General features: G+C 39.0%; 1 protein-coding gene across 2 annotated transcripts; it reads left to right on the top strand.

Moving 5' to 3' along the window:
* The first annotated feature begins 562 nt into the window (after positions 1-562).
* Positions 563-21,131, top strand: LOC109112284 (apoptotic chromatin condensation inducer in the nucleus-like). Of its 2 annotated transcripts, none has more exons than XM_042718684.1 (18): positions 563-769; positions 2,203-2,268; positions 5,718-5,829; positions 6,463-6,521; positions 6,734-9,676; positions 10,270-10,413; positions 10,586-10,674; positions 12,930-12,987; positions 14,945-14,990; positions 16,221-16,369; positions 16,472-16,612; positions 16,706-16,889; positions 17,031-17,176; positions 17,282-17,389; positions 17,490-17,597; positions 17,711-18,026; positions 20,402-20,502; positions 20,609-21,131. In XM_042718684.1, the coding sequence occupies exons 1-18, from the start codon at positions 632-634 to the stop codon at positions 20,912-20,914; spliced, it is 5,214 nt and encodes a 1,737-aa protein (XP_042574618.1). In that variant the 5' UTR covers positions 563-631; the 3' UTR covers positions 20,915-21,131. The 2 variants fall into 2 exon arrangements, with proteins under 2 accessions (XP_042574618.1, XP_042574617.1); XM_042718683.1 differs by having other exon boundaries at positions 12,927-12,987.
* Positions 21,132-26,501: the final 5,370 nt, after the last annotated feature.

The following is a 26,501-nucleotide window of genomic DNA, read 5'->3' as shown; positions in this document are numbered from 1 at the left end:
AAAACCGATTCACTAATACGAAAGTCTCGAGACAACCATTTCCCTAAAATGAATCGTTCTTTGTCTTGTACACAAAATCTCAAAAATCGGTATTTATTCTTTTTAAGTATAAAAAATAACATTCATAGTGGCACTTGGTTTTACTTATGACGTGGGACATCATAAACGTGGATTCATGTATTCAGAATTTCAGATACTGGAGAACTAAATTCAGTATGTATTATTGATTATGCATATTATGTACTGCCAAGCAGATGCAGATGAACCCAAAATATGAACGAAGTTCGTTAATACTTAACCTCGTTCATCACAAAAACAATTGGAGAACAAATTTAAGTATGCATCTAATTGATTGTGCACATTAGGTAAAAAACTATATCCAGAATATAAAAGAAGGAAAATTACATGAAGCAATTCTACCATGTCCAATGTGGTTTATGTCCATGAATACATTATTCTTCTACTTCGTGTCCCATGAATACACGTTAACTGGCTGTTACTTTGTGAAACAACTGAAGTCCTCTGTCTGTGCTTGCACTCCGCCTCTTCCGGAAGCGCTCGTGGCGCGCTGACGTCGGTGAGGAAGGCGTTGCGGTCTGCGCGAGCTACAGAACGAGCGAAGGGAATCAAGATGGCGGACCTCGAAGACGTTACGCTGGACGGGAGGCCGCTCCATTCGCTCCGGGTGGCAGATTTGAAGGCGGCATTGGAAGAGAGAGGGCTTCCGAAAAGCGGACAGAAGAATGCTCTCATCAAGAGGCTCAAAGGGGTGAGTGGGAGTTGCAGGTTTCTCGGCTCCGCAGAGTCCGAGGACCGTGATTCGGAGGCCGAGCGTCGGTGGTCTCTCGCTAGCTGCTAGCGCACTAGCTGGGGTGCTCATCCAGTGTGTAGTGTGTCATCATGTCCCCCGCTGTTGCCTGTTTGTGTGTATGTGTGTGGCGTGCAAAAGCGCCGTTTATTTTCCATGCATGTGAGTTTTGGGAGGGCGCAGACGTCGCAGAGGGTTCGGGGCGATGCGGTTGTGTTTACAAGTCTCTGGATGGATGGGAGCTGAGAGTTTGTTTTTTTAAGTTGTCGGCGGGCTCGCGCTTTGTTAGTGCATAAGGTGTTGGGGGGGTTGGGGGATTATGAAACGGGGACGCGCTTACTAAAAGTCTCTAAAAAATTAAAGTTTTTAAAATATTAAAGACGTCTTATCCCTTGAATGTCATGTGCTTTTGCTGAAATAAACACTGAAGTCGCATCGCGGTTGCTTTGCGTCGGTGGGAGGATTTGATTGATTGATGTGCCGCGCGCCGCATCTGCTTTGAAGTTTGAGTTGAAGTTACTGTTACTGAACGGATGTAAACAAATCTCTGTCTATCACTGTCTAGATTAGGTTCTTATTTAGTGCACTTGCTTGGTTTGTATATAATGAAACTAGCAGGAGTAAATCCATTTGTATGTTTCAATTATAATCATCAAATAATCAATGAATAAGTACATGTTTTTAATATGCGACCCTGGACCACAAAACCAGTCATAAGTACATAAGTAGCACGAGTATCAAAAGCCAACAATACATTGTATGGGTCAAAATATATATATATATTTTTTAATGCCAAAAATCATTAGGTTATTAATTAAAGATCATGTTCCATGGAGATATTTTGTAAATTTCCTACCGTAAATTTATCAAAACGTAATTTTTGGTTAGTAATATGCATTGCTAAGAACTTCATCTGGACAACTTTAAAGGCAAATTTCTCAATATTTTGATTGTTTTGCACCCTAAGATTCCAGATTTTCAAATATTTGTATCTCAGCCAAATATTGTCATATCCTAACAAACCATACATCAATAAGTATTTTTTCTTATTGCCTATTAATGTATAAATCTTAATTTCAAAAAATGTATCATTATGACTGATTGATCATATAATGTATAATAATATAAGATATAATAATTGATCATTATTATAGTTTTGTGGTCCATGGTCACATATGTATGCTTATTCATTCTTACACCATTCACTCTGATCCAGACAAACATGAAATATGAATAATCAACTTCTTATGTTAGCATCTGTTAAGTTAAGTAATATAATCAACAGTGTCTGCTGTCCAGTTCCAGGTATTTTACTTACCTTTGCTGCAAAGTATGTTTAAGTATTTGGTGTAGATAATAAAGTATGTGTTTCTGTCGTTCTGCATGTGCAACAGGCTCTCATGCTGGAGAACCTTCAGAAAACCTCCACTCATCACATTGGCCTGCAGCCTAACTCCCGGGTGAGCCGAGCTGCAATGTTTTACAGTAGGAATAAGCGTGTTACTGTGTGTTCTAGTGGTGGGCGATATGACCAAAATCTTATATCACGATATGAATAATTTTATATCACGGTGTAGTTTTTTTTTTTTTTTTTTTTTTTTTTTTTTAATTTTTTCCTTTTAAAAAGGTTTTTATGATGTTAAAATCTTTGATACCATTGAATTTTCATAATCCTTATCACCAATGTCAATGTCAGTATCAAACTAATACAATCCTTAAATCAGAAAAAAAAACATGCTCACTGAAGATAAATAAACAGTCAGTGATGAAATAAGGATAAGAAACTGACTGCAAGCAACAGGACAAAAATATATAATACATAGGGCTGGGCGATATATCTAACAATATGATCATGCGCATCTAGTCAGTAATTCTGGTTCCTTGATTACCGCTAAATCGCCATCACCTGCTTTCAAATGGAGCGGCATTTAATAGACAGAGCCGTAGATCACTGACAAGGTACGCAATATCGCGTTGATTATCAAAGGCGATACATCTGCGATAATGAACGCGATATAGCGTAGCTATATCGTTAGATATATCGCCCAGCCCTAATAATACATAAGAAACGCTACATACATTGTGTAAATTAATTAGTCTTCACTGTGTTAATTATGTCTATCGAGATAGATAGATAGATAGAATTAACGTGTATAATGTATAGACTTTATATATATATATATATATATATATACAGGTCCTTCTCAAAAAAATTAGCATATTGTGAAAAAGTTCATTATTTTCCATAATGTAATGATAAAAATTAAACTTTCATATATTTTAGATTCATTGCACACCAACTGAAATATTTCAGGTCTTTTATTGTTTTAATACTGATGATTTTGGCATACAGCTCATGAAAACCCAAAATTCCTATCTCAAAAAATTAGCATATCATGAAAAGGTTCTCTAAACGAGCTATTAACCTAATCATCTGAATCAACTAATTAACTCTAAACACCTGCAAAAGATTCCTGAGGCTTTTAAAAAACTCCCAGCCTGGTTCATTACTCAAAACCGCAATCATGGGTAAGACTGCCGACCTGACTGCTGTCCAGAAGGCCATCATTGACACTCTCAAGCGAGAGGGTAAGACACAGAAAGAAATTTCTGAACGAATAGGCTGTTCCCAGAGTGCTGTATCAAGGCACCTCAGTGGGAAGTCTGTGGGAAGGAAAAAGTGTGGCAAAAAACGCTGCACAACGAGAAGAGGTGACCGGACCCTGAGGAAGATTGTGGAGAAGGACTGATTCCAGACCTTGGGGGACCTGTGGAAGCAGTGGACTGAGTCTGGAGTAGAAACATCAAGAGCCACCGTGCACAGGCGTGTGCTTTTGAATCAGAAACAGCAGCAGAAGCGCCTGACCTGGGCTACAGAGAAGCAGCACTGGACTGTTGCTCAGTGGTCCAAAGTACTTTTTTCGGATGAAAGCAAATATTGCATGTCATTCGGAAATCAAGGTGCCAGAGTCTGGAGGAAGACTGGGGAGAAGGAAATGCCAAAATGCCTGAAGTCCAGTGTCAAGTACCCACAGTCAGTGATGGTCTGGGGTGCCATGTCAGCTGCTGGTGTTGGTCCACTGTGTTTTATCAAGGGCAGGGTCAATGCAGCTAGCTATCAGGAGATTTTGGAGCACTTCATGCTTCCATCTGCTGAAAAGCTTTATGGAGATGAAGATTTCGTTTTTCAGCACGACCTGGCACCTGCTCACAGTGCCAAAACCACTGGTAAATGGTTTACTGACCATGGTATTACTGTGCTCAATTGGCCTGCCAACTCTCCTGACCTGAACCCCATAGAGAATCTGTGGGATATTGTGAAGAGAAAGTTGAGAGACGCAAGACCCAACACTCTGGATGAGCTTAAGGCCGCTATCGAAGCATCCTGGGCCTCCATAACACCTCAGCAGTGCCACTTGCTGATTGCCTCCATGCCACGCCGCATTGAAGCAGTCATTTCTGCAAAAGGATTCCCGACCAAGTATTGAGTGCATAACTGAACATAATTATTTGAAGGTTGACTTTTTTTTTGTATTAAAAACACTTTTCTTATATTGGTCGGATGAAATACGCTAATTTTTTGAGATAGGGATTTTGGGTTTTCATGAGCTGTATGCCAAAATCATCAGTATTAAAACAATAAAAGACCTGAAATATTTCAGTCGGTGTGCAATGAATCTAAAATATATGAAAGTTTAATTCTTATCATTACATTATGGAAAATAATGAACTTTTTCACAATATGCTAATTTTTTGAGAAGGACCTATATATATATATATATATATATATATATATATATATATATATATATAAAATTATATATTATTATTTTTATTTTTAAATTTCTTCTTATAAAAGTTACAAAAGTGATTTTGTCGAGCATTGAGAGATTTTCTCTCTTTTGTTTGATTAATATGAATAGCAGACAGGACGAACATTGGACAGCTTTCCCTTTAAGGCCGAAATCCGGATCCGATATACTGTTGCATTTGCGTTTTCTTTTTCAGCTGTTTACTCTCTCTTAAGACCTAAATCACTGTGTTTATGATGATACTTGCAAAGACGGGGATTATGACGCATATAAGTGTGCAGGGTGGCCACAGTGCTCCAGTCTGACGGACCCAGTGACCGTTTACAATAATTGGACAGACAGACCCCCCCCCCCCATCCATAGTAACTGCATGCTACAGTTAGCTGACCAGCCTCCTAGCTAGTTTAAATGCAAGTTTACTGAAAAATGGCTCAAGACTTTTACTTGCCTGACTGGACAGATTGCCTGATTAAAACTTAAGTGACAAGAAAATAACCAGTGAAGCGTCGAAACATGAGAATGATCCTTCTGATTTTATTACATTCTACATAAACAGCGACTGATAAAGGATAGTGTATTTCTGGTATCAATGTCACACTGTGCTGTCCGTTGAGACTTTTATGGAGAAATCAAATGGGTGTATGAAATGAGCAAAATAGGTGAACGGGACACGGGAGTTTTTATTTATAACATGATGTAGTTAAGCACCATACCATGACAAGGGAGCTAATTGCCGAATACTCTCACGATTGCAAATGTTAAATTGATTTAGTTAAACAAGTAGTTTAGTCACATAATTAAGATACTTACATCGTTTAGGAACGAGCTCCTCGTTTTGTCCTGGCTGGTCGTTCTCTACCTGGTTCTGTCTCCGCTTCATCACGCAGTCATCTAAATGATGAAAAAGTATTACAGTAAACAATGTATTTTGCGACACCACAAAATAAACGACTGAGCATAATATGAAACGATAGACTGTTTCTTTTGTCCATCCTATATATATTGTCATATCGCACAGCCCTAGTGTGTTCTTGTGTAGTTGACATAACTGCTCTAAAACAACTGTAGCATTTTGGATTACATGTGTATTTATTTAGATTGGGGAGGAAATGAGTCAGAACAGCTTCATTAAACAGTACCTGGCCAAACAGCAAGAGCTTCTGAGGCAGCGTTTGGAGAAGGAAGCACGAGAGGCAGCTGAAACTGATGGTGAGAATCAGATGGAAATAGTGTTTTTTACTTTCTTTTTTTGAAGCTGAATGTGTGTAATGTTGTTAACCAGAAAAAATGCTGCATCCTTGTGTAAATAGTAGTAAAGGTGAAATTTGGAAACACTGATAATTTACAAGTACTCTCAACACATGCTAGTTTTTTGGTTAATGTGCAATCTTTTTATCTCTAGGCATTACATGGGGATGACAATGTTTGACAAATAAAAATTGTTGTTAAAAAAAGCCAGCAAGTCCTCTGTTGATTCTTCTTATAGTTGCAGTACATAGTTGTTATACAAAGGGTTTTTGAGCATTAAGTGTTTTGTTAGATGATGATGAATATACTTTGTGATATATCTTCTATAATTTTAAAATAAGTGTACTAACAAAAGCATTGAACTCCTGATGTAAGCGTCATTTGATGAAATGTAAATCTGCATCAATTTACTTTTATGTTTATATTTAAAAAAAAAAAAAGGAAATTTGAGGTAAACATTCACTTTCTGAAAAATGTGGAATTATGAAGTTGTATATAAAATAATTTATATAAAATTTTTAATTTATATGTAATACATACATATATACACACACACTGTTGTCATGGTTTATATATTCTATTTATTTATTTTAGGAACAGACCATGAAGACCACACAGAGGCCAATGACAGTATTTGTGCTGCCACTAACCAGGTTAGAAATAATATCAATCCTCTGCTTCTACAGTGTTTGTTCTGGGCTGGACCACAAAATGAGTATTTTATTTTTAGTAATGCAAGGTAAGGCTAAATGTTATTTATTTAGAAATTTTTTGCATTCTCCTGATTGTGTTGACTTTGGATCAAAAAACAAACTTTTGGGGCATGAACTTAACCTTCTGTGTCCAACACGTATATTTCCACCAGGATGTTGCTCCCTCCTTAGTTGACCAACACAAAGGAGATACAGCAGTGGCTGGGGGATTTGGGGTGAGTGCGAGTGAGAGTGATGAGCTCAGAGAAAAAGAAATGCCTGGGCAGCCGTCCCCCTCTGCACCTGCCCAGCCTGGCGCAATAGCCTCTTTGTCTGTGCGGGTTGTTGGTGAAAGAGGACCAACATCAAGCCATGTACCAGCTGACAGTGATGATGACAGTGAAGGTGGGGATGACAATGATGATGAGGAGGAGGAGTGGAATGCCAGTGCTCAACGGAGTCGTCGAGCACAGCCTCCAAAAAGCCAGCCGGTGAGGGAAAGATCTGGTGGCTCGCAGCAACAGCAGCAGCCGCCCCCCCAACACATACCTTTACTATCACAGCAGCTCAGACAGCCCACTCCTCCCCCATCCCCTCCTCCTGAACTCTCTTTTCCACTCCCAGACACCCCTAAACAGAGCCCCCCTAGTCCCGGAGAGCCCCCAGGTAGGCAGCGTATGTCTAGCTCTTCGAGCTCTGGTAGTTCCAGTAGTGACAGTCGTAGCAGTAGCCCTGAACCAGCAGGCGACTCCACAGAACGCAGACCAGGCCCACTGACCTTATTGGCACGCAAGATGGCGTCTGAGGGAGCTTTCTCTGGGGCAGGAAAGCATGATAGGGAGGGAATGGATGGACAGAGAAGCCACCATGAGGGAGTTGTGTCTGCAGTTACCCACACAGCTAATGCAGCATCAGTTTTGTCATACCCTAGTTCAGTGATCTGCAACCAAGGTGTTAGTGTTGTAAGAACAGCGGCAGTGGAAGAGAGTGATGGTATGAAGCAGGATGAAGGTAGCCATCTTTTATGGGAGCAAGAAAACAAAAAGAGGGAAAGGCAAAGAGAACAAGAGAGACTGAAAGCCCTAGAAAAGGAGAAGGCATTGGAAAAAGAGCGAGAACGGGTTTTGGAACGGGAAAGACAGGAACGAGAAGAAGCTCTAAAACGGGAGAGGGCTTTACAGCGAGAAAGGGAAGAGAAAGAAAAGGCCTTACAGCGGGAGAGTGAAGAGAGGGAGAAGCTTGAAAGAGAACAAGCATTGGAAAGAGAACGACTCGAGAGAGAACAAGCTCTGGAACGAGAAAGGCAAGAAAAGGAGAGACTGGAGAGAGAGAGACAGGAAGCTTTAGAGCAGGAGAGATTGGAGAGAGAGAGACTTGAGAAAGAAAGACAAGAACAAGAAAAAGCCTTAGAAAGAGAAAGACTCGAGAAAGAAAGACAAGAACGAGAACAAGCTCTAGAGAGGGAGAGATTAGAACGAGAGAGGCTTGAGAAGGAAAGCCTAGAAAGAGAACAAGCTCTAGAAAGGGAGAGATTGGAGAGAGAGCGGCTCGAGAAGGAAAGACAAGAACGAGAACAAGCTCTAGAGAGGGAGAGATTAGAGCGAGAGCGGCTCGAGAAGGAAAGACAAGAACGAGAACAAGCTCTAGAGAGGGAAAGGATGGAGAGAGAGCGGCTTGAGAAAAAAAGACTAGAACGAGAACAAGCTCTTGAGAGGGAAAGGCTGGAGAAAGAGAGGCTTGAGAAAGAAAGACAAGAACAAGCTCTAGAGAGGGAGAGACTGGAAAAAGAGCGGCTTGAGAAGGAAAGACAAGAACGAGAACAAGCTTTAGAGAGGGAGAGACTGGAAAAAGAGCGGCTTGAGAAGGAAAGACAGGAACAAGAGAGGCAAGAAAAAGAACAAGCTCTAGAGAGGGAGAGGCAGGAGAAAGAAAGGCTAGAAAGAGAGCAAGCTTTGGAGAGAGAGAGACTGGAAAGAGAAGCTGCATTGGAGAAAGAGAGACAAGAAATGGAAAGGGCCAAAGAACAGCAAAGGCTGGAGAAAGAGAAGGCTGAAAAAGAAAGACATGAAAGAGAAGCCGCTCTGGAACGCAAGAGGCAAGAGCGAGAAAGGCTTGAGAAAGAGAAAGCTTTGGAAGAGGAACGGTTGCAGAAAGAACAAGCTCTTGAGCGTGAGAGAGAAGCACAGAGGAAAGCAGAGGAGGAACGAGAGGAAACTTTGGAAAAGGAGAAAGAGCAGCAGGAGAGGGCTTTAAAAGAAGAGCAGCAGAGAGCCTTGGAGGAAAGGGAAAGACTTTTGGAGCAGAAAAGAGTGCAGGAGGAAAAAGAAAAGGCTTTGAAACTTGAAAAAGAGGAAGAACACGAGAAAGAAAGAGAAAGCCGTCTTCCTCCGTGGAAGCGTGGTCGTGATATTGGTGGTCTCTCCTATCTAGCGGCCCAACCTGCTTCTCTGGAGAGTCCAATGGAGAAGCCAGATGAGAGTGAGACTGGTGAACCTCAGAGCACTGGCAAAGATGCTCGATCTACAGAGCCTGTCCCACAACAGTCACCCACACTTGCAACACCACTATCCCCTCAATCTTCTTCAAAGAAGTCCCGCTTCCTCAGAGATGCTCCTGTGAGAACTCCTCTCCCTTCCTCTCCAACGTCTGTGCTGAAGAGACCTCGTACTTTCTCAGACAGCCCCATGCCACAAGCCCCCTCAATTCCATTAGGATCTAAGCCTGAGGAAAAAGATGCCTCTCAGGCTCCTCAAACATCAGTCCTTGCTTCAGCCTCCAATGAGCTTGAGAGCAAGACCCCAGAGGTGCCTGCCAAACAACATGCACAACAAGAGGAAAAGAAGATGGAGATGTCAGAGAATAGTGAGGCAAGCAAAGACACTAAACCTAATACACTCAGAAGAGTGGAGGATGAGGAGAAACCTCTTTCAGAGGAGAAGAAAAGAGGAAGAGAAAGGGAAAAGAAGCAGGGGGAGAAGAAAGAAAGAAAATCATCATCCTCCAGCGAGTCCTCCTCATCCAACTCGGATTCTGGGTCTTCATCCTCCTCATGCTCCTCCAGTTCATCATCAGAAGAGGAGGAGGAGAAAAGTCATTCTACTTCAGGTGGTAGGAAGGTGAGTAGATCAAAAGTTTCTTATCTTTTTGTCAGGCTAACTCACTCTTGCTCTCTTTAAACACTTTCATTGATCATTGTAATCAATCACTGAACTATGGCTCTGTGTAGTAAATGCTGCTCCTTCTGAAACCACGTGCTGGAGATTTACTACTAATCACAGAACCGGCTTTACTGACAAGATGCGCATGACAATCGCATTCAATAAATTGTGCAGCCCTACATCAAACATTCAACTTTTTATTAATTTTGCAAGAAGATAAACTTCAACAACTGAGTGAATTCTATACTAAAGTACTACAGTGGTGGGTGAACCATTAAAAAGAAAGTTCCAGGTTCTATTATCACAAGGAATACAAACAAACATCCACTTACAATGGCAGTTACAATGGCAAGTTGCCCCACAGACTTGCATAATAAGCATGTCTATATTATGCTAATTAAGTAGAGTTGAAATAGGCTTTGTGTTGATACAATTTCACTAACTGTTGATAATTCACTTTTTTATTGAATAACATACTATTATAGATGCAAAATGCATCTGTCTTTTACATGGCCAAATTTTTAAGAATAACTCACTTCTATCTTCCTCAGTCTAAAGAGGTCCAGAAAGAGTCTACATCTCAGGCCACAGAAAAAGTTGTGGCTGAAAAGCCTCCTACAGCCCAACGCAAAAAACGAGTCTTCACAGAGCAGGAGGAAAAAGACACGGGCAATGAGGATGTCATTCAAACCAAGGTTAGCAAGCAGCCAAAAACATGCATTAAATTATTTTTTTTATTTGGTTCTAACACCCTGACTAATCACAGTATTTATTACCCTCATGCTACTTTAATTGCCATTTAATAGGCTCAGTCTGTGCAAGACACTTAAACATTTTTATATACTCTACTTTTTCTATACATTTTAGAAACCCTGCCTTGAACTACAAGATGAGAAGGTAACAAGGGGAAGAAAGGATGATATTGAAGAAGATGACACTAACAAAGACACTACCAGGTCTGCCTATATTCTACTTTGATCATATTTGTACACCAGAAATCAGAGATTGAATGAAAACATTACTTATGAAGTTAAAAAGGGATGGATATCCAAGCAGGGATAAAATATGGTGATTATGATGTGGGTCAAGATGGAAGCATTTGATTGAAAGTTTTAAGGTTTTCATGTAAAATGTGAAATAATTGAAAAGTTTTGGCTGCCTGAGTCCTTTTATAGTCTATTTATTGTACCCAGGAAACACAAAATTTATCCTGTCATTTGGAATTATTTGTAATGTACTTTCAAGGAGGACAGTTTGATCAAGTGTAGCAGCAATATGCCATAATCAGTTTTTTTTTTGTCATGAAGCTCTTTCTGATTTCTGAAAACTACAGTTAACAGCACTGAAGCATCAGAGAGCCAGTGTTAATGCTGTACATGCTACAAATAGTTTACTTAGCTCATTAAAATGAGATGGGAGAAAATATTACAATTACATGCGTCATATTTAAATAATTTAAATAGCTGTGTGAGGTAATGCAAAATGAGATGGGAATTGTAATTGCTTTCATAACAGTTCTTTGTTGTTAAAATAGAGGTTACTAATGTTTTATTGATTGCAAGCTGTTTTGCCAGGTTTGTAAATGGCTGCGACTGTTCTCCTCGCTTCAGATATTAAATGCATTACCTTTGCTGAACGGACGAATAAAGTACAAATTAAAGCAAACAAACTCTAATAATTTATAATTTAACTTGTATAGTTTGCCTCGAAACTGAAGATAAAATAAGGTCAAATGAATCTGCGAATTTTTGAACGGCTTGTTTAACGAATCGGACTTACCAATGTAAAATAACACAACAACAGTGCTTGAAGATGCATCGTTTTAAACAGTTACTATTTCCCTAGTTTTTCAGTTCCTCCCCAAAACTGCATGCAGCTCGTTTTAAGAGCGCGTTGTTGAATTACGAACAGGCAATCAGTGCGGCTGACTCTCAGCCGGCGATAATGGGGTCCTGCTGCAGTGAGTCTCGCGCACCTCCCTTTCTCTCATCTAAACATGGCTGTACTGCGCGTTTGACCAATAACATGGGGCTCAAGGTGGCCCGTTAGCTGTGGGCGAGCGGTGTTCATTGAATTCGTTTGTAGTCATTAGAGAGGCGCTGATAGGTGCGTGATCTGACTGTGCGTTATGCTGCTCGACGGGGAGGAGAGACCGATGATGCTCAGCGCTGCACTCGTGTACTCGCATCCCACAATGCGGCGGAGCGGGTTTTGTCATATGTCTTTTTATGTGCTAGAGATATATGTTAGTATCAGGGCGCACTTTATGTGAAACGACTTGTAATCCGCTACGTTCGTTTTATCGGCAGTGTGAATGATCTAAAAGGGAATAAAAGATTAAAACAGTGACGCTTCGCCACGCGTGTCACTCCACTCTGCGGGATGAGCGCAGCATTTACTCGACATGTAGCCTGGAGGTCAATGTGAAACTGCATTCTCAAGTTTATAGTTACAGCATGGAGCTGTTGTTTTTTGGAAAAGCAGGCCTGTAATTGTTGCGGTTGTGTGTAGAGATGATTGATTAGTCTCTGTTTTGGAGGTAGTGGATACTGTAGGGATCTGTGTGTATTTTAGGATACACTGTTTGTTGTAAGTTGTCATAAATTGTTATTTTTTCCCTCCTCCCATTTGGAATTTTATATGAATCTGGCTGACCAGATTAGTAGTGGGTTAATTTGAAAGTGGAATTTCTTAATTGTATTTTTCTTAATTAAAAAATAGGCTTTGTTTTCTTGTTTTTTTTTATGTGGTTTGACCAATAATGTGCAGGCATGGTACATAATCAACCAGTCTTAATGTGTGAGTAGGTAGGTGCTACAGAGAACGGTCAAAGCAATGCAAGTGTACATATCTGAAGACTCTACAGACCTTGTCAGTAAGAAAACAAAGCAAAACCTGTAATTAAAAAATCTAAATCATGTCATTGTTTATTCACTCATGTTGTTTCAATCTGACTTTTTTGCTTACATGGAAAAGAAGATGCGATTTTAGGCAGAATATTAACCTCAGTCACATGCATTTTGTTGCATTTTTTCATACAATAAAAGAGAATGGGGACTGAGACTGTTATTCTGCCTAACATCTGTTGAGGGTGTGTAAATCATGACCTTTTTACATTTAGGTTTTTTCTTCTTTTTTTTTCTTTTTTTTTCATTTAATTACATTCTCCCCTTTTTCCCCCTATTCTTTTTGCTCCTGTCTTTCTCAGTAGTGAGGTGAAGGAGGCGGTCATGGCAGAGCCTGAGAAGGTTCCAGAGAACAGTGAGGAGGTAAGAGCACAGAGGAGTGCCAACCCAACTCTACCATTCACCACATATCTCCACATAAAGAGGCAAACAACATTTAATAAATGGCTGTCATCCTTCCCCTTATGTTTTTCAGTAATGATGCATTATTATTATTACAGGTACATGCAAGCATTACTAATTATGTTTACTTGTACATAAGTCAATTTAGCAGCTTTGTGTATTGTTTGCTTGTTTTGTGGTCACAGATGATGTTGTGTGAACCTTTGCTGAAGCTGTCCTAGATAGAAGCAGCAGGGGGCACTCTCTCACTTTGGCTGATGTTTAAAACCCCCTTGATTGCTTTGTTGTAAAGGTGCTCATGCCTCTTCCATTGCCCTTATTGGTACCTGCATACAACTATTACTTCTACTGTAGCATCTGTTCCACTGTCTCCCAGCGCCATGGCTTTACCTGATAGGCCCTTGAGTCTGCTCTGCAGTGCAACACACCAGGCAACAATGGCCACGTTTCCTCAATGGCCACATTTCCTCAATGGCATTGGCTGGAAGCACCTGTTGATTGGACTGATAATGAAAGGCTGAGTAATGTGGGTGTGACATTTTGCTGAGTTTCATTTTGGCTCAAGATAGCAACAAGGGATGGAAGTGAGATTACCAGAAACCATAAGCAAATAAATGGACATCTTCAGGACTGTTCACTGTGACTTTTTTGGGTTTTAATGGAGACATTTCCAGTGATTGTCCCAGTTGTTCACTATATAATGGGACTAGTTTCTCTCTTTATCCTACAGAAAAACCTTGAAGTGTTTTCTTAATTTCCAAGAAAATTTTGAACTGTTTTCATTTCACTGTAATACAACAACTGGCTCTGCTGGATTTTACAGCCTTCTCATTTTTCTCTGGACTATCATGATCAAACCTAACTGATAGTTTGAAAATGGACTTCATCTGTTGCATTGTTTTGTGGCTGCATGAAAGCAGTGAAACTGCTTCATTCAACCTGAACAGACAGAAACCTTGTGCAGTCTCCCTCGTAACATGGACATCTTCACAAATACATCTGACGTGAGTGTGAAGTGACTCAGACTTCTGAAAGGTTTCTCAGCAGTTTGTATGAAAGGCTCCTCCCACGTTCCATTTTCATGCCAATATGATGGACTTCAAAAAAGACAAAAAAGTCTCCCAAACTCCACCCACATTGTTCTACATAAGAGTTCTTCTGCCAGCCTGCTCTCAGATCTGTGCCCAAATTTCCCAGCCTTCTTTGAGTGGACAGTTGTTGCCTAGATACAGCACATGCAGATGTGTGATTGGGCCATTCCCAACCCAGTGAAGAACATGTGTCAATGGTACCGGGAATTAAGTAGTCATTCTCCATTTTCTACTTTAAACGTTTTGCCTAGACAATGCTAATATTTGCAGAGACTCCCTGGTAACCCTGTTGACCACAGGATAAAGAGTAGATGCATATATATATATATATATATATATATATATATATATATATATATATATATGGCCACTGCAGAGCTAATGTAAAAAGTTTTTTTTTTTTAATTCCTCACTACAGTAACTGCCTCAAAGGAAATTTCAATCTGAGGGCCCACTAAGTGTGATAGAAAACTGCAGCAAAGCCTTTAAAAAAGCATTTTTGTGTATGAGAGGACAAGACCACATCTTCAGAGCAGAGATAGATCTTTGAAATTGTCAAATTCCAACTACATTAAGAGCATGCACACAGTGTGTGTGTAGTGTACACACTCTGACTGAAGAGGTGGTCTTTCCTAATAGATTCCCTTTCATATCTCTTAACCTAATTCCTTGTTGATGGCTCATTCTATTTTGGTCTCTCTTTGTCATTTAGTTTTATCTCCTTCATACATGCACGCACATTTTTTGCCACTCTGTACCCTGTGATTTCTTTCCATATATACTATCTCACCTTTTCCCTTGGCTTGGGTGTGTTTGTTCTCTTTCAGAGCACCATGCCAAAGACCTTCTCTGCCCGAAGGATTTCTCTTGGCAGTGAGTATCTCTACGTTTCCCCTTAAGTAATTAATTTGGAGAGATCATTCACTGTGCAATACTAGTAAAACATTTGGGGTCATGTGATATATTTCTTTTTTGTTCTTCTTTTAATTTTGTGTTTTTGAAAGAAGTATCTTATGCTTACCAAGGCTGCATTTATTTGATCAAAATAAAAACTGCAATAATAATATTGTGAAGTATTATTACAATTTAAAATAATTTGTTAGTCATTCATTTGTTAGTTATGTCAGCCATTGATCCAGACTTCAGTGTCACATGGTCCTTCAGAAATAATTTCAAAATATGTCAGTAATATTTCTTTTACTGAACTTGTGACCAATTTTATGCATCCATGCTGAATTAAAGTATTAGGCTACATCCACACGAAGCCAGAGCTTTCCCTATCCGATCTTTTTTTTTCCTTGTCTTAAAAAATATCTGCATTCACATGAAACTGACACAAAACGATGTAAACCAGTATGTGGGGCTGTAATTCTGCCACAGAGATGCAATAAAAATGGAGAAGACTATGCACATAACCCTTGCCCGCGGTATACAAACGAACATGAAAAAATACATTTATTAATCTGTTAATCTTAGTTAATAAAAAGACAATCGTTCAGTGTTTTTGTCATGTTTTTGTTGCTGTTACGTTACGTAGAAGTGTCTGACTAGGGGCGAGACGTGGGCTGATGACATCATAGATTCAGAAAATATGAGAGAGAGATATTTTGGAGAGAGTATCATGACGAATGTGCATGCTTTCCTCTGAAAGTAAACAAGGTGCAGCACATGCATGTTCTACGTCAGCAGCGCCATGCGCATGTGTTGTTAACATTCAGATCATAGCACGTCCATGCATCGTGATACTCTCCAAAATGATGTTTGACGTCACATGGACTATTTTGTGGATGTTCTTGGTACCCTTCTGGGCCTTGAACATGGTAGGACCCTTGCAGTTTATGGAGGGTCAGAAAGCTCTCGGATTTCATCAGAAATGTTGTAATTTGTGTTCTGATGACGAACGAAGGTGTTACAGGTTTGGAACAACATGAGGATGAATAATTAAAGACAGAATTTACATTTTTGGGTGAAATATCCCTTTTAATTAAAAAAAAAGGGGAGTGTATTGTTTTCAGAGTCTTAAGACAGTGTTAAGTTTGCAATCCAGAAGATAAGGCTTTAAAATCAAGATTTCAAAGATTTCCATATGCTGTCTGTCTCCAGGCAGCAAACAGTCTCCTGGGGTGGTGAGTTCGGAGGGGGAAGCAGAGGCCGCAGGCAGTGCTGGCGCTGGCAGGAAGAGGAGATGGGGCTCCAGTACAGCTGTCACTGCCAAGAAACCCTCCATCAGTATCACCACAGACTCTTTGAAGGTCAGATAAAATATGAAATAAAAATAAGTTTAAAAGATGCCACTATTCCTGTCCTCCATCATCTGATGAACAGTACCATAATGCAGTCCTCACTCTTTACAGTCTTTAATACCAGACATCAAGCCTGCCTTGGGTCAGGAGGCTGTATTAGACCTGCATCCAGAGGAGATGCATCTCTCTGGGGAGGAGGAAGGAGGAGAGAGGGGCGACCAAGACCTGAAAATTAGACGAACTGTAACACAGGTGCATGTTATTCCTCTACTAGAAGCAGAGATGTGTGTTTGATTATTTGCATGTGTTTGGTAAAATATCCATTGCTCCCTCTCAACTTAACAGGTTGTGCCCTCTGACACACAAGAGAATGGACAGAAAGAATCTAAAAGAAGTGAACATGAGGATGAGGAAGAAAGAAGTGAAGGGCAGGATAGACTTAGCCAGGAGGAAAAAATTGAAGGCTCGATTCAGGTTTCCATGGAGACGGAGCCATCGTCCCCTGGGCGAGACGTTGATATGAAGACAGGTGAGAGTTACAGCAAGGAACAAATTTCAATTTTCTCTGCAATAGTTTGAAATGTATGTAGCTAAGTTTTAAATACAAAATCTGACATTGAGATTAGTGTGATCTCACTCACTTCTTTCTCGCTTTGTTTCCTGCCTAAAGTTACTCCCAGTGACACACTGATTCGCCGATCCATTAGCCAGCAGAAGTCTGGTGTGAGTATCACCATTGATGACCCGGTCCGCACAGCCAAACAGCCCTCTCCTCCTCGTGGCAAGCTGTCTAACATTGTCCATATCTGCAACCTGGTAAGTGTATACACACTTAAATCATTGATAAAATAAAGATGCTACATGCACATGGATTTATTGTCCCAGGTTGAGTGACGGCAGACTTGTTTCGTTATGTGTCTGGTGAGGCCGTTTACACTGGGGCAGTTGAAGGAGCTGTTAAACCGCACAGGGACTGTAGTAGAGGAAGGTTTCTGGATTGACAAGATTAAATCTCACTGTTACGTCACAGTAAGTCTCTTCCCTTCATACTTCTGGATCTTTTATTTTTTTTATTTTTTTTGCGAATTTCTTTGTCTCTTACTCTCTGTCTATCTATACTTTCCCTCAGTACTCTAGTGTGGAAGAGGCGACGGCCACTCGTACAGCACTACATGGAGTTAAGTGGCCCCAGAGTAACCCAAAGTTCCTCAGTGTTGATTTCTGCACGCAAGAGGAGGTAAGGATTTAATTTAATTGGAGGAGATTAATGTTAAAATGTATTCAGTTTTCTCTCTTTTTTTTTCTTCTATGGAAACTAATTGTCTCTAAATCCTGGTGCAACCCCATCAGTTGGATTTCCACAGGGGTTTGGGTCCAGCAGGAGAAAAGCCAACAGGGGAGCCTCATGGGACGGCAGCCGCTGGGCCTGGCCGTCCAGTACCCCTGCCTCTCCTTCCAGAGCGTGATCAGTGGGCAGAACGTGAAAGGGAAATGGAAAGGAGGGAGAGAACGCGTGCAGAGAGGGAATGGGACAGAGATAAAGTGAGAGACTTCAGCAAATCTGGAGAGGAGCGGGAAGCTGGGGCCAGAAGATCGCGTTCACGAGATCGCGAAAGGCGGCGCAAGGAAAGAGGAAAGAGCAAAGAGAAGAAAACCGATAAAAAGGGTGAGAAACCTGAAAGTTGTCAGTTACTTGTGTGGTGAAGTTTATTATTACTGTTATTTGTTTACTTTTATTGATATTTAAAATCTGTTTTTATTTGTTAGTCTATGTACATTTTATATATTTGTTACTAATAATTTCTTATTTTTTAACTTTCAGTTTTGTTTTCATGTATTTAAATATTACAAATAAATATTTTATATTTAATATTTAACTTATCAAAATATTTAAATAGTATTTGTTTTGTATGATTTAAATGTTAAATAATTTCAATATATTTGATTTATTTAAATGTTAAATATATATGTGACCCTGAACCATAAAGCCAGTCTTAAAGGTGCTGTATGTAGGAATGACACCAAGTGGTTGAACTAGGTATTACAGTCCAAATTCAAAATATTGGAGAGGGTTTTTTCACCTGGCCCCTCCTCCTCAGACTTGACGCACACGCTGGTTGGCAGATTGACGACACAAACAGGAACGAGCACACTTGACGATGAATGAAATTAAATGCACTGTGTTTTCCGTCAACTGGCAACCCGGGGTGCCGAAATACAATTGGGTAAACTGGCAGTGGGGGCGGGTTTCACAAACCAAAACAAAGCTCGACATTCCGGTACTGAACACACATTTTCAAAGGAGAATAACTGACTGTAGCACTGTTTTTCAGATAAACAAGCATGTTAACTTGTCACTTAAATTAAAACTCCACCCAAACGAAAATAAAATCATTACACAATTAACCCACAACCAAGTCGTTCCAAACCCGTAAAAGCTTAATTCGTCTTCGGAACACAATTTAAGATATTTTGGATGAAAACCGGGAGTCTTGAGACTGTCCCATAGACTGCCAAATAAATAACAGTGTCAAGGTCCAGGAAGAAAAGCATCGTCAGAATAGTCCATCTGCCATCAGTGATTCAACCGTAAAGATATGAAGCGACGAGAATACTTTTTGTACACGAAGAAAACAAAAATAACGACTTTATTCAACAATTCCTCTCCAAATCAGCGACCCGCCATTTGCCAAAATGGTGCTACGCTGATTTGGAGAGACACAGAGGAGAGGAATTGTTGAATAAAGTCGTTATTTTTTGTTTCTTCGTGTGCAAAAAGTATTCTCGTCGCTTCATATCTTTTTACGCTTGAATCACTGATGGCAGATGGACTATTCTGACGATGCTTTTCTTCCTGGACCTTGACACTGTTATTTATTTGGCAGTCTATGGGACAGTCTCAAGCCCACCGGTTTTCATCCAAAATATCTTAAATTGTGTTCCGAAGACGAACAAAGCTTTTACAGGTTTGGAACAACATGGGGGTAAGTGAATAATGACACAATTTTCATTTTGGGATGGAGTATCCCTTTAAATATCTGCAAACATATTATGGTATTTTTATTAGGGCTGTCAAATGATTAATCACGATTAATCACATCCAAAATAAAAGTTTTGTTTACATAATATATGTGTGTATACTGTGTATATTTATTATGTATATATAAATACACACACATGCATGTATATATTTAAGAAGAATATGTTATGTTTATATATTAAATATATTTATATATAATATAAAATATAAGAATATAAATATATAAATGTATATACATGTAAATATTTTTCTAAATATATAATTTATGTGTGTGTATTTATATATACATAATAAATATACCCTGTACACATACATATATTATGTAAACAAAACTTTTATTTTGGATGTGATCAAACTAAATTAATCATCCTACAGTAAAATATTAAAATATATAGTTGAGTCAAAATCTTACATACAGCACCTTTAAGTTGCATGGGTATATTTGTAGCAATAGTCAACGATACATTGTATGGGTCACAATTATAGATTTTTCTTTTAGGGCAAAAAAATAAGATCTTAATGAAAGATCATGTTCCATGAAGATATTTAGTAAATTTCCTACTGGAAATATGTCAGCTTTTTTTTGATCAGTAATATGCGTTGCCTAGGACTTAATTTGGACAACTTTAAAGGAGATTTTCTTAATATTTAGATTTTTTTGCACTCTCAGATTCCAGATTTTTAAATAGTTGTATCTCAGCCAAATATAATGTCCTATCCTAACAAACCATACATCGATGTGAAGATTATTTATTCAGCCTTCAGATGATGTATAAATCTCAATTTCAAAAAACTGACCCTTATGACAGGTTTTGTGGTGCAGGGTCCACAATATTTTAGAAATATTATATTTAAATCTATTGTTATTATTAGTTCACTTTAAATATCTACATTATACAATTTGTTTACATGCTTTATATATACTATATACTTAACTGTAAATATATTATAAATAACAAATATTTATTATTTATTGGCTTTTTTTGTGCATATCTTTTTAGAAAAAGGACCAGAGGATCCACCTGCTAAACTGCTGGATGACCTCTTCCGCAAAACCAAAGCGGCTCCGTGCATATACTGGCTCCCCCTGACTGAGGAGCAGGTATATTTCTTTGCACGTTTTAGTTATTTATTAGCAAACTATTAACATTTTTCTTTTTTTATGATGTTATGCCAGTGCTCATTACCCATCGCACTTTGCATTGCAGGCGGCACAAAGGGCAGCGGCTCGTGCTGAGCGCATGAGGGAAAGAGAGAAGAGAAGGAAGGAGATGGAAGAGGAGGATAAGAAACGTGAGGAGGAGCGGCGAGAGAGGATGAAGACTGGTGGGGCCACTGCAGGGGAAGGTGAGAGAGACCGTGATAGAGAACGAGACCGAGAAAGAGGTCGAGAAAGGGAGCGAGAGGGGGATAAACGGAAGGAGGGATACCGCAGGCCTGGTGGAAACAGTGCAAGTGGGAGCAGGAGGTCACGAAGCCGCAGCGACCCTCCGCTCAAAGATCGACGACACTAAGGGAACAGAGTCTGGAACTGTCCAGTTTGTGACCCCTGTTCCTGTATGTGCTGTAACAGCTCTATGCCTACCTTCCTGAGGACCAACTCAGACTTTATAAAAACACACACATGCACACACACTCTGCGTAAAGACACATGGGTGCATACACACATACACATTGGGACCACAGTGGTGCTGTGTCTCCATGTAGACTCTTCTCGTTGTCTCTTGACTGGGCTTTAAGGCTCCTGGTGTTCATTTCCCACCACAGTGTTAATGGACTTCTGGTATAAATGGATCGGACCGCAAGACGTCCTCCTGGTTTGGTGACATTCTCTTTCTCCTTAAGTGTAGTGTCGTCACGGATCTGAAGGAGTAAAGCTGGGATCAGAAAGAGATGCTCAGAAAGCCTTCGGTGTGTTCGGTTTGAGTCCTGATCACTACTTTGCCTCTTGTTTTCCTCACATTCCTTGAACTTTTTTTTGTTACGTATTGTCTGCCTTTTACCACCCCTTTGCTGTTAGCAGGTTGCCATGGAGAATGGGATGCATATTTAACCTTTTCACATTTGGTTTTTAATATTTTTATCGTTTTAGCATAAAAGCTGACATTTTGTTTTCTTTACTTTTTTTTTTTTTGTTTGTTTGTTTTGTTTACTCCTGTAAGTGCTGAATGTACAAATAATAAAAAGGTTACATCTAAGAACTGAAAACAAAGTTATTCTTGGTTCTTGTAGGGGATCAGCTGGAGTCATAGGTTTGCGTTGCTGTTTATAATCAGCTGAGCTGTGCACTTGGCACCTAATGCACAGATTCCATTGACAGTTGTCCTACTTTTTTCAAGCTTATTCAGCCACTTTATAGTCCGGGTTCATAAATGGGTCTGTGAGTTTTATTTCTTCCATCAAAGGAAGTAGGTGATGCTTTTTTGAAATGACAACCGCTATGTTCATTATTACATCCAAAAACAAAACACCTCAGTCGCTTAGGAGACTTACTTGTCTACATTTGCTCCAGTGGTGAAACAATGGCGGATTGGAACGGCTCACTCAGGGTGGGTCTAGGCTGAAACGCCCGTGTCAATCAACAATCGTGGGAGTGGCCTGGGTCTGTCCGATGTTACACAGCCAAGAATCTGAGAGTGGGATAGGGGATCTTGATTTGAGATAGGGCTTATTTATCATGATTTAAAAAAACACTGGGTGGATTTTTATGATTATAGGGTGGTTGTGTACAAGTGAAAAAGCAAATTTATTTTATTTATTTTTCTATATATAAGATATACCATTTTACTGGTGCTGATGTAAGACTCTCTCATAGTTGACAAACCATGAAGTTGATTTAGTATTACAATTTCGTAACGTTTTAAAAATCAGTTATTAACATTATTGCATTGTGTAAACACAATCATTATGATTTTTTTTTATTTAATGAATGAAGGTTGTCAATTTAAAAATGTTAATTTATATATTGTTCATTGCCAATTTATCATACATTTAATGTTAATTTGTACAAATGTTGATGTATTAGTATATTTAGAAATTAACATTAACCTAGATTTATACTACCTAGATTTATTTTTACTCTTTTGTACTCAAGTTTGAGGCTGAAAATATTTTTTTACCAAGGCTGCATTTATTTGGTCAAAAAAAAATTAAAATAAAACTAATATTGTGAAATATTATAATTTGATAACTGATATTTTAAAATGTAATTTATTCCTACAATGACTAAACTACTTAATACTAACTACTAAATTTTCAGCCACATCATCCTTCAGAAGCTACTCTAATATGCAGATTTGCTGGTTGAGTGGTTTTTTTCACTCCCTGGCGGGAGTCTAAAGCAGAATCATTGTTCACGTACCACAAGGAGGCAGACTTTCCACAAATCTAAATTTACAAGTCACATGCTTCTGTCTCTGTCTGCCCTTTTAGTCAAGATGAAGGTTAAAAAAGCCGCTCCTTTATCATCCAATTTTAAGCAACAAAAACTTACTAGAGTCATTTTTGCATATCTGTATAGGCAGATTGTTACATTGGTTGTGTGAAGAGGAAGGTCATTTGTTACAGTTCCAGACTCATTATCTCTAAAACCTATTGTTGGCTGGTTACGTATTGCATATGAGCAGGTAAATTTAAAGCCTAAGAAAATGTTCACACCCTGTCTGCGTCTCAACTCCCACCCTTCTATTTTTACAGCTTTGTTGGCTGTTAAGGGCCCTCTTCCTCTCTTCACTGCTTTGTCTACCTTCTCTCTCTCTTGCCTCATAACCTCCATCTTCATGCTTGGTCTTTGACGTCCTTCTTGTCAAGCTCAGCATAGGTACTCTGTAATTACTGCCCTGGTGGCTGAGTGGAGCATTTTTCCAGCCTGATGCAACACGCTCTGCATAGGGCAGCTGAACTGGGTCGACCCTCCAGTGCCCACACACAGCCCAACCCTGCACCGCTTCGATGACTGATAGTTTCTTCTCAGAAGATTGTACACTCGATGCTGTCAGAGGAAGTACTTGAGTCTGTTGCAGTTCTTAATAAAAAAGCTTACATGTGTTTGTGTGTGTCAGACAGATTGGAGACTATGGGATTAGGCAGCACTTGTTGCATCATTCTTTTCAGAAGTGGATCAGAGTCACTATTTTGACCAAATTAAAAGTTATTCAGTAGTTGTTTTTTATCATTGTAGCTGATGTACATTAATTCACAAACCACATATAAAGGGCATATGGGGTGTATCTTAAAAGAATAAAGCTGTCGAAAGCATCCGTGGCATACAGTCGTTTACCACAGAATTATTTTTGACTTGTCTCTCACTTCAAAACAAGCAAAAATTGTTTACAGTAATACTTTTCAAAATATATCCACAATACTTAAACATGACTTTAACATGTGACTAGTGTGATAAAATCAATTAGTAACCTTGCTTATGCAAATAGATATACAATTTCTATATATACAATTCCTGTTATGGCTAATGCCATTAAATCCTGTAACCTTTACATAATATGTACACATAAAATCCACATGTAGACGTGAGTCCATAATGTATATCCAGATGTTTCATCCACCTATAACATTACTGCCAGTGCTAAAAGGATGATTTATAAAACTTAACAGCTGCAATAACACACTTTGTGCAGAAGAGATAAATGTAAGATTAATTAAAAAAAAATACCTATTGCACCCTTTAAAGTTACTGTGAAATCATGCTTTTTTTTTTTTTTTTTCTTTTTTTTTTTATACAAGCTGAGGAAAGTTTTCTCTTTTTTTTTCTACAAAATGAAACAAAATACAAAATCTACATAGACCCCCAAGACAACTTTTCAAACCCCATCTATCAAGCTCCATAGATTATATTCACTATTAGTCCTCCTTTCCCTTGACGTCAACAAATCTTCAGATTCATTTTCACACCAGGTTTGTTCCGCATTGTAACTGAACAGAGTATTTAAATATTTAGACTGGAGTATTTTTATACTCCCCACTATGAACTGTCACTGTATGGACAAAAGGAGCATGTACATTCTTCAAAATGTGTCTTTTTGATTTTCAAAATAAAAGCATACAGGTTTGGAATGACATGAGGGTGAATAAATAATGGCAGAATTGTCCTTTTTGGGTGAACTATACTTTTAAACTTCATATGAACCTTAAAAAATATTTTTAAGGATATAGGGAGAACAACAACTGTGCCTTTTGTCTTGAATCTTGTCCAGGTCCGGTAATGTAAGGATAACCTACTCCCCCATTGCCCCGGCCCTCAGATCATGCTATACTACCACATCCTGCCCTTCCTGTGATAACTGCTGATCTATGAGCAGTGTAAACAGATTTTAAGCAATCTTCAGCAGATGCCCCCTTCCCACCACACTGCCTTTTTGTGTCCAACAGTTGGAGAAACTAACCACAAGTCTCCTTTTTCAAAGCCCCCTCTGATGTGGCATTTCAGAACCCTTTCTAACCCTCTTTCTTTCTCTCGCTACCCCCAAAGCCACTTGGTTCAAGCTGTAAAAGCCTGAATTCCTCATGCAAACGTTCTGCTTACAGCACAAAAGCTAGAAACCGCTGCTTTTCAGACATTTTACAAACACATTCAGAAGGATGTAAACTTTGTTGTATTTGTGCATCATGTTCCTCATCCGTTTCCTTGGTTTTGAGTTAGACTTGGATGACATGGATTTATATATGAGAACCATATGTGGTTTATTGTTGGAGGAGGGGCGAAGGATCTAACGCAACTCAACTTGATGAGAACTGAGGGATTACTGAGGAAAAAAGCAAATATTACAGACAGACAAGGAGGGGAACATATACCTCATGCTTCTGATGTGGCAGTGCAGTCATTAGAGTCATAAGATGAAGAAAGAGTCCAGTTAACTGTTGCAGGCCTGAGCTGAAGCAGGGGGGTTTCCTGGAGGATGTGACTGGGTCAGAGTGAGGGTAGCTGGGTTTGGTGCAGTAGGCAGGGGGAGGGTAGAAAGACTGATTCAGCAGCTCCTGGTGGGGAGTCTTTTCCTGCCCACTTTGGAAGTGTTTACCTTTTAAACAAGGAGGGAAAGAACCAACACTGTGAGTTTAGAGATGCTGATTGTTTTACTTCCTATAACCTGTTTTTTCCCCACAATCTCTGTCTGGAACAGCGGAAAAAAACCTGCTCCGCTCACACCACACCCTGTCTAAATGTAGATGGTATGTTTCCCATAGCTCAACACGTTAATGCATGTGCCTCTTTTCTTTTATGTACATTTCTAGCAAACTCAGCATTACCTAACTAGATTTATTCTGTACAGGCATGTAACAAAATGTAAACTCTCATGCCAAGATGTATGATGTGTTTGAGTACCAGAACATATGTGAAGTGTTTGCATTGTCACAGTTGAGGCTGGAATATTGTTCCAGTAAAAATGCGGCAAAAAGTCAAATGTATTAATAAAAACAGATGTGACAGGCAGTCCCCAGTGAGGATATTTATACAAAACACATGTGCTTTATGGATCCCTAAAGAGAACTCATGTACAAAACGCTGCACAAACTGTAAATACACTGTGTACATACAACATATAAATGCAATACATTTAGAAAAATGTAAATGTTTTACAATAATATTTTAAAATGTAATTTAAATTTTAATTTAACTGTGATGGCAAAGCTGAATTTTCTGCAGTGTCACATGATCATTCAGAAATCATTCTAATATGCTAAATTGGTGCTGAAGAAATCTTATAATCAATTGTGCAAGCAGCATATTTTTTAATATAATTGAGACATTATTTTTTTCAGGACTTGGACAGATAGTTCAGACATTTATTTATTTATGTATATATTTATTAATATATTACTGCCACTTTTGATCATTTCAGATGGTCCTTGCTGAATAAAAGTATTAATTTATTTTATAAAAAAATGGTGCTGTACATATGGAAATGTATTTAGAGAGATGAGATTGCCAAATTTCATTGTTATTATTGTATGTAGGTGTTACAAAGCCCATTGGAACAGAATATGATTTCTGATTCCCTGTTTTATGGTTTGAGGAAACAAAAACCATATGTGTCCTACATTAGGACTTGTATATTTTGACTTTGCATTATTTATGTTAATTTACAT

Source organism: Cyprinus carpio, chromosome B2 (assembly GCF_018340385.1).
Source record: "Cyprinus carpio isolate SPL01 chromosome B2, ASM1834038v1, whole genome shotgun sequence".
Lineage (NCBI taxonomy): Eukaryota > Metazoa > Chordata > Actinopteri > Cypriniformes > Cyprinidae > Cyprinus > Cyprinus carpio.
This window is presented reverse-complemented; position numbering and strand designations above follow the sequence as displayed.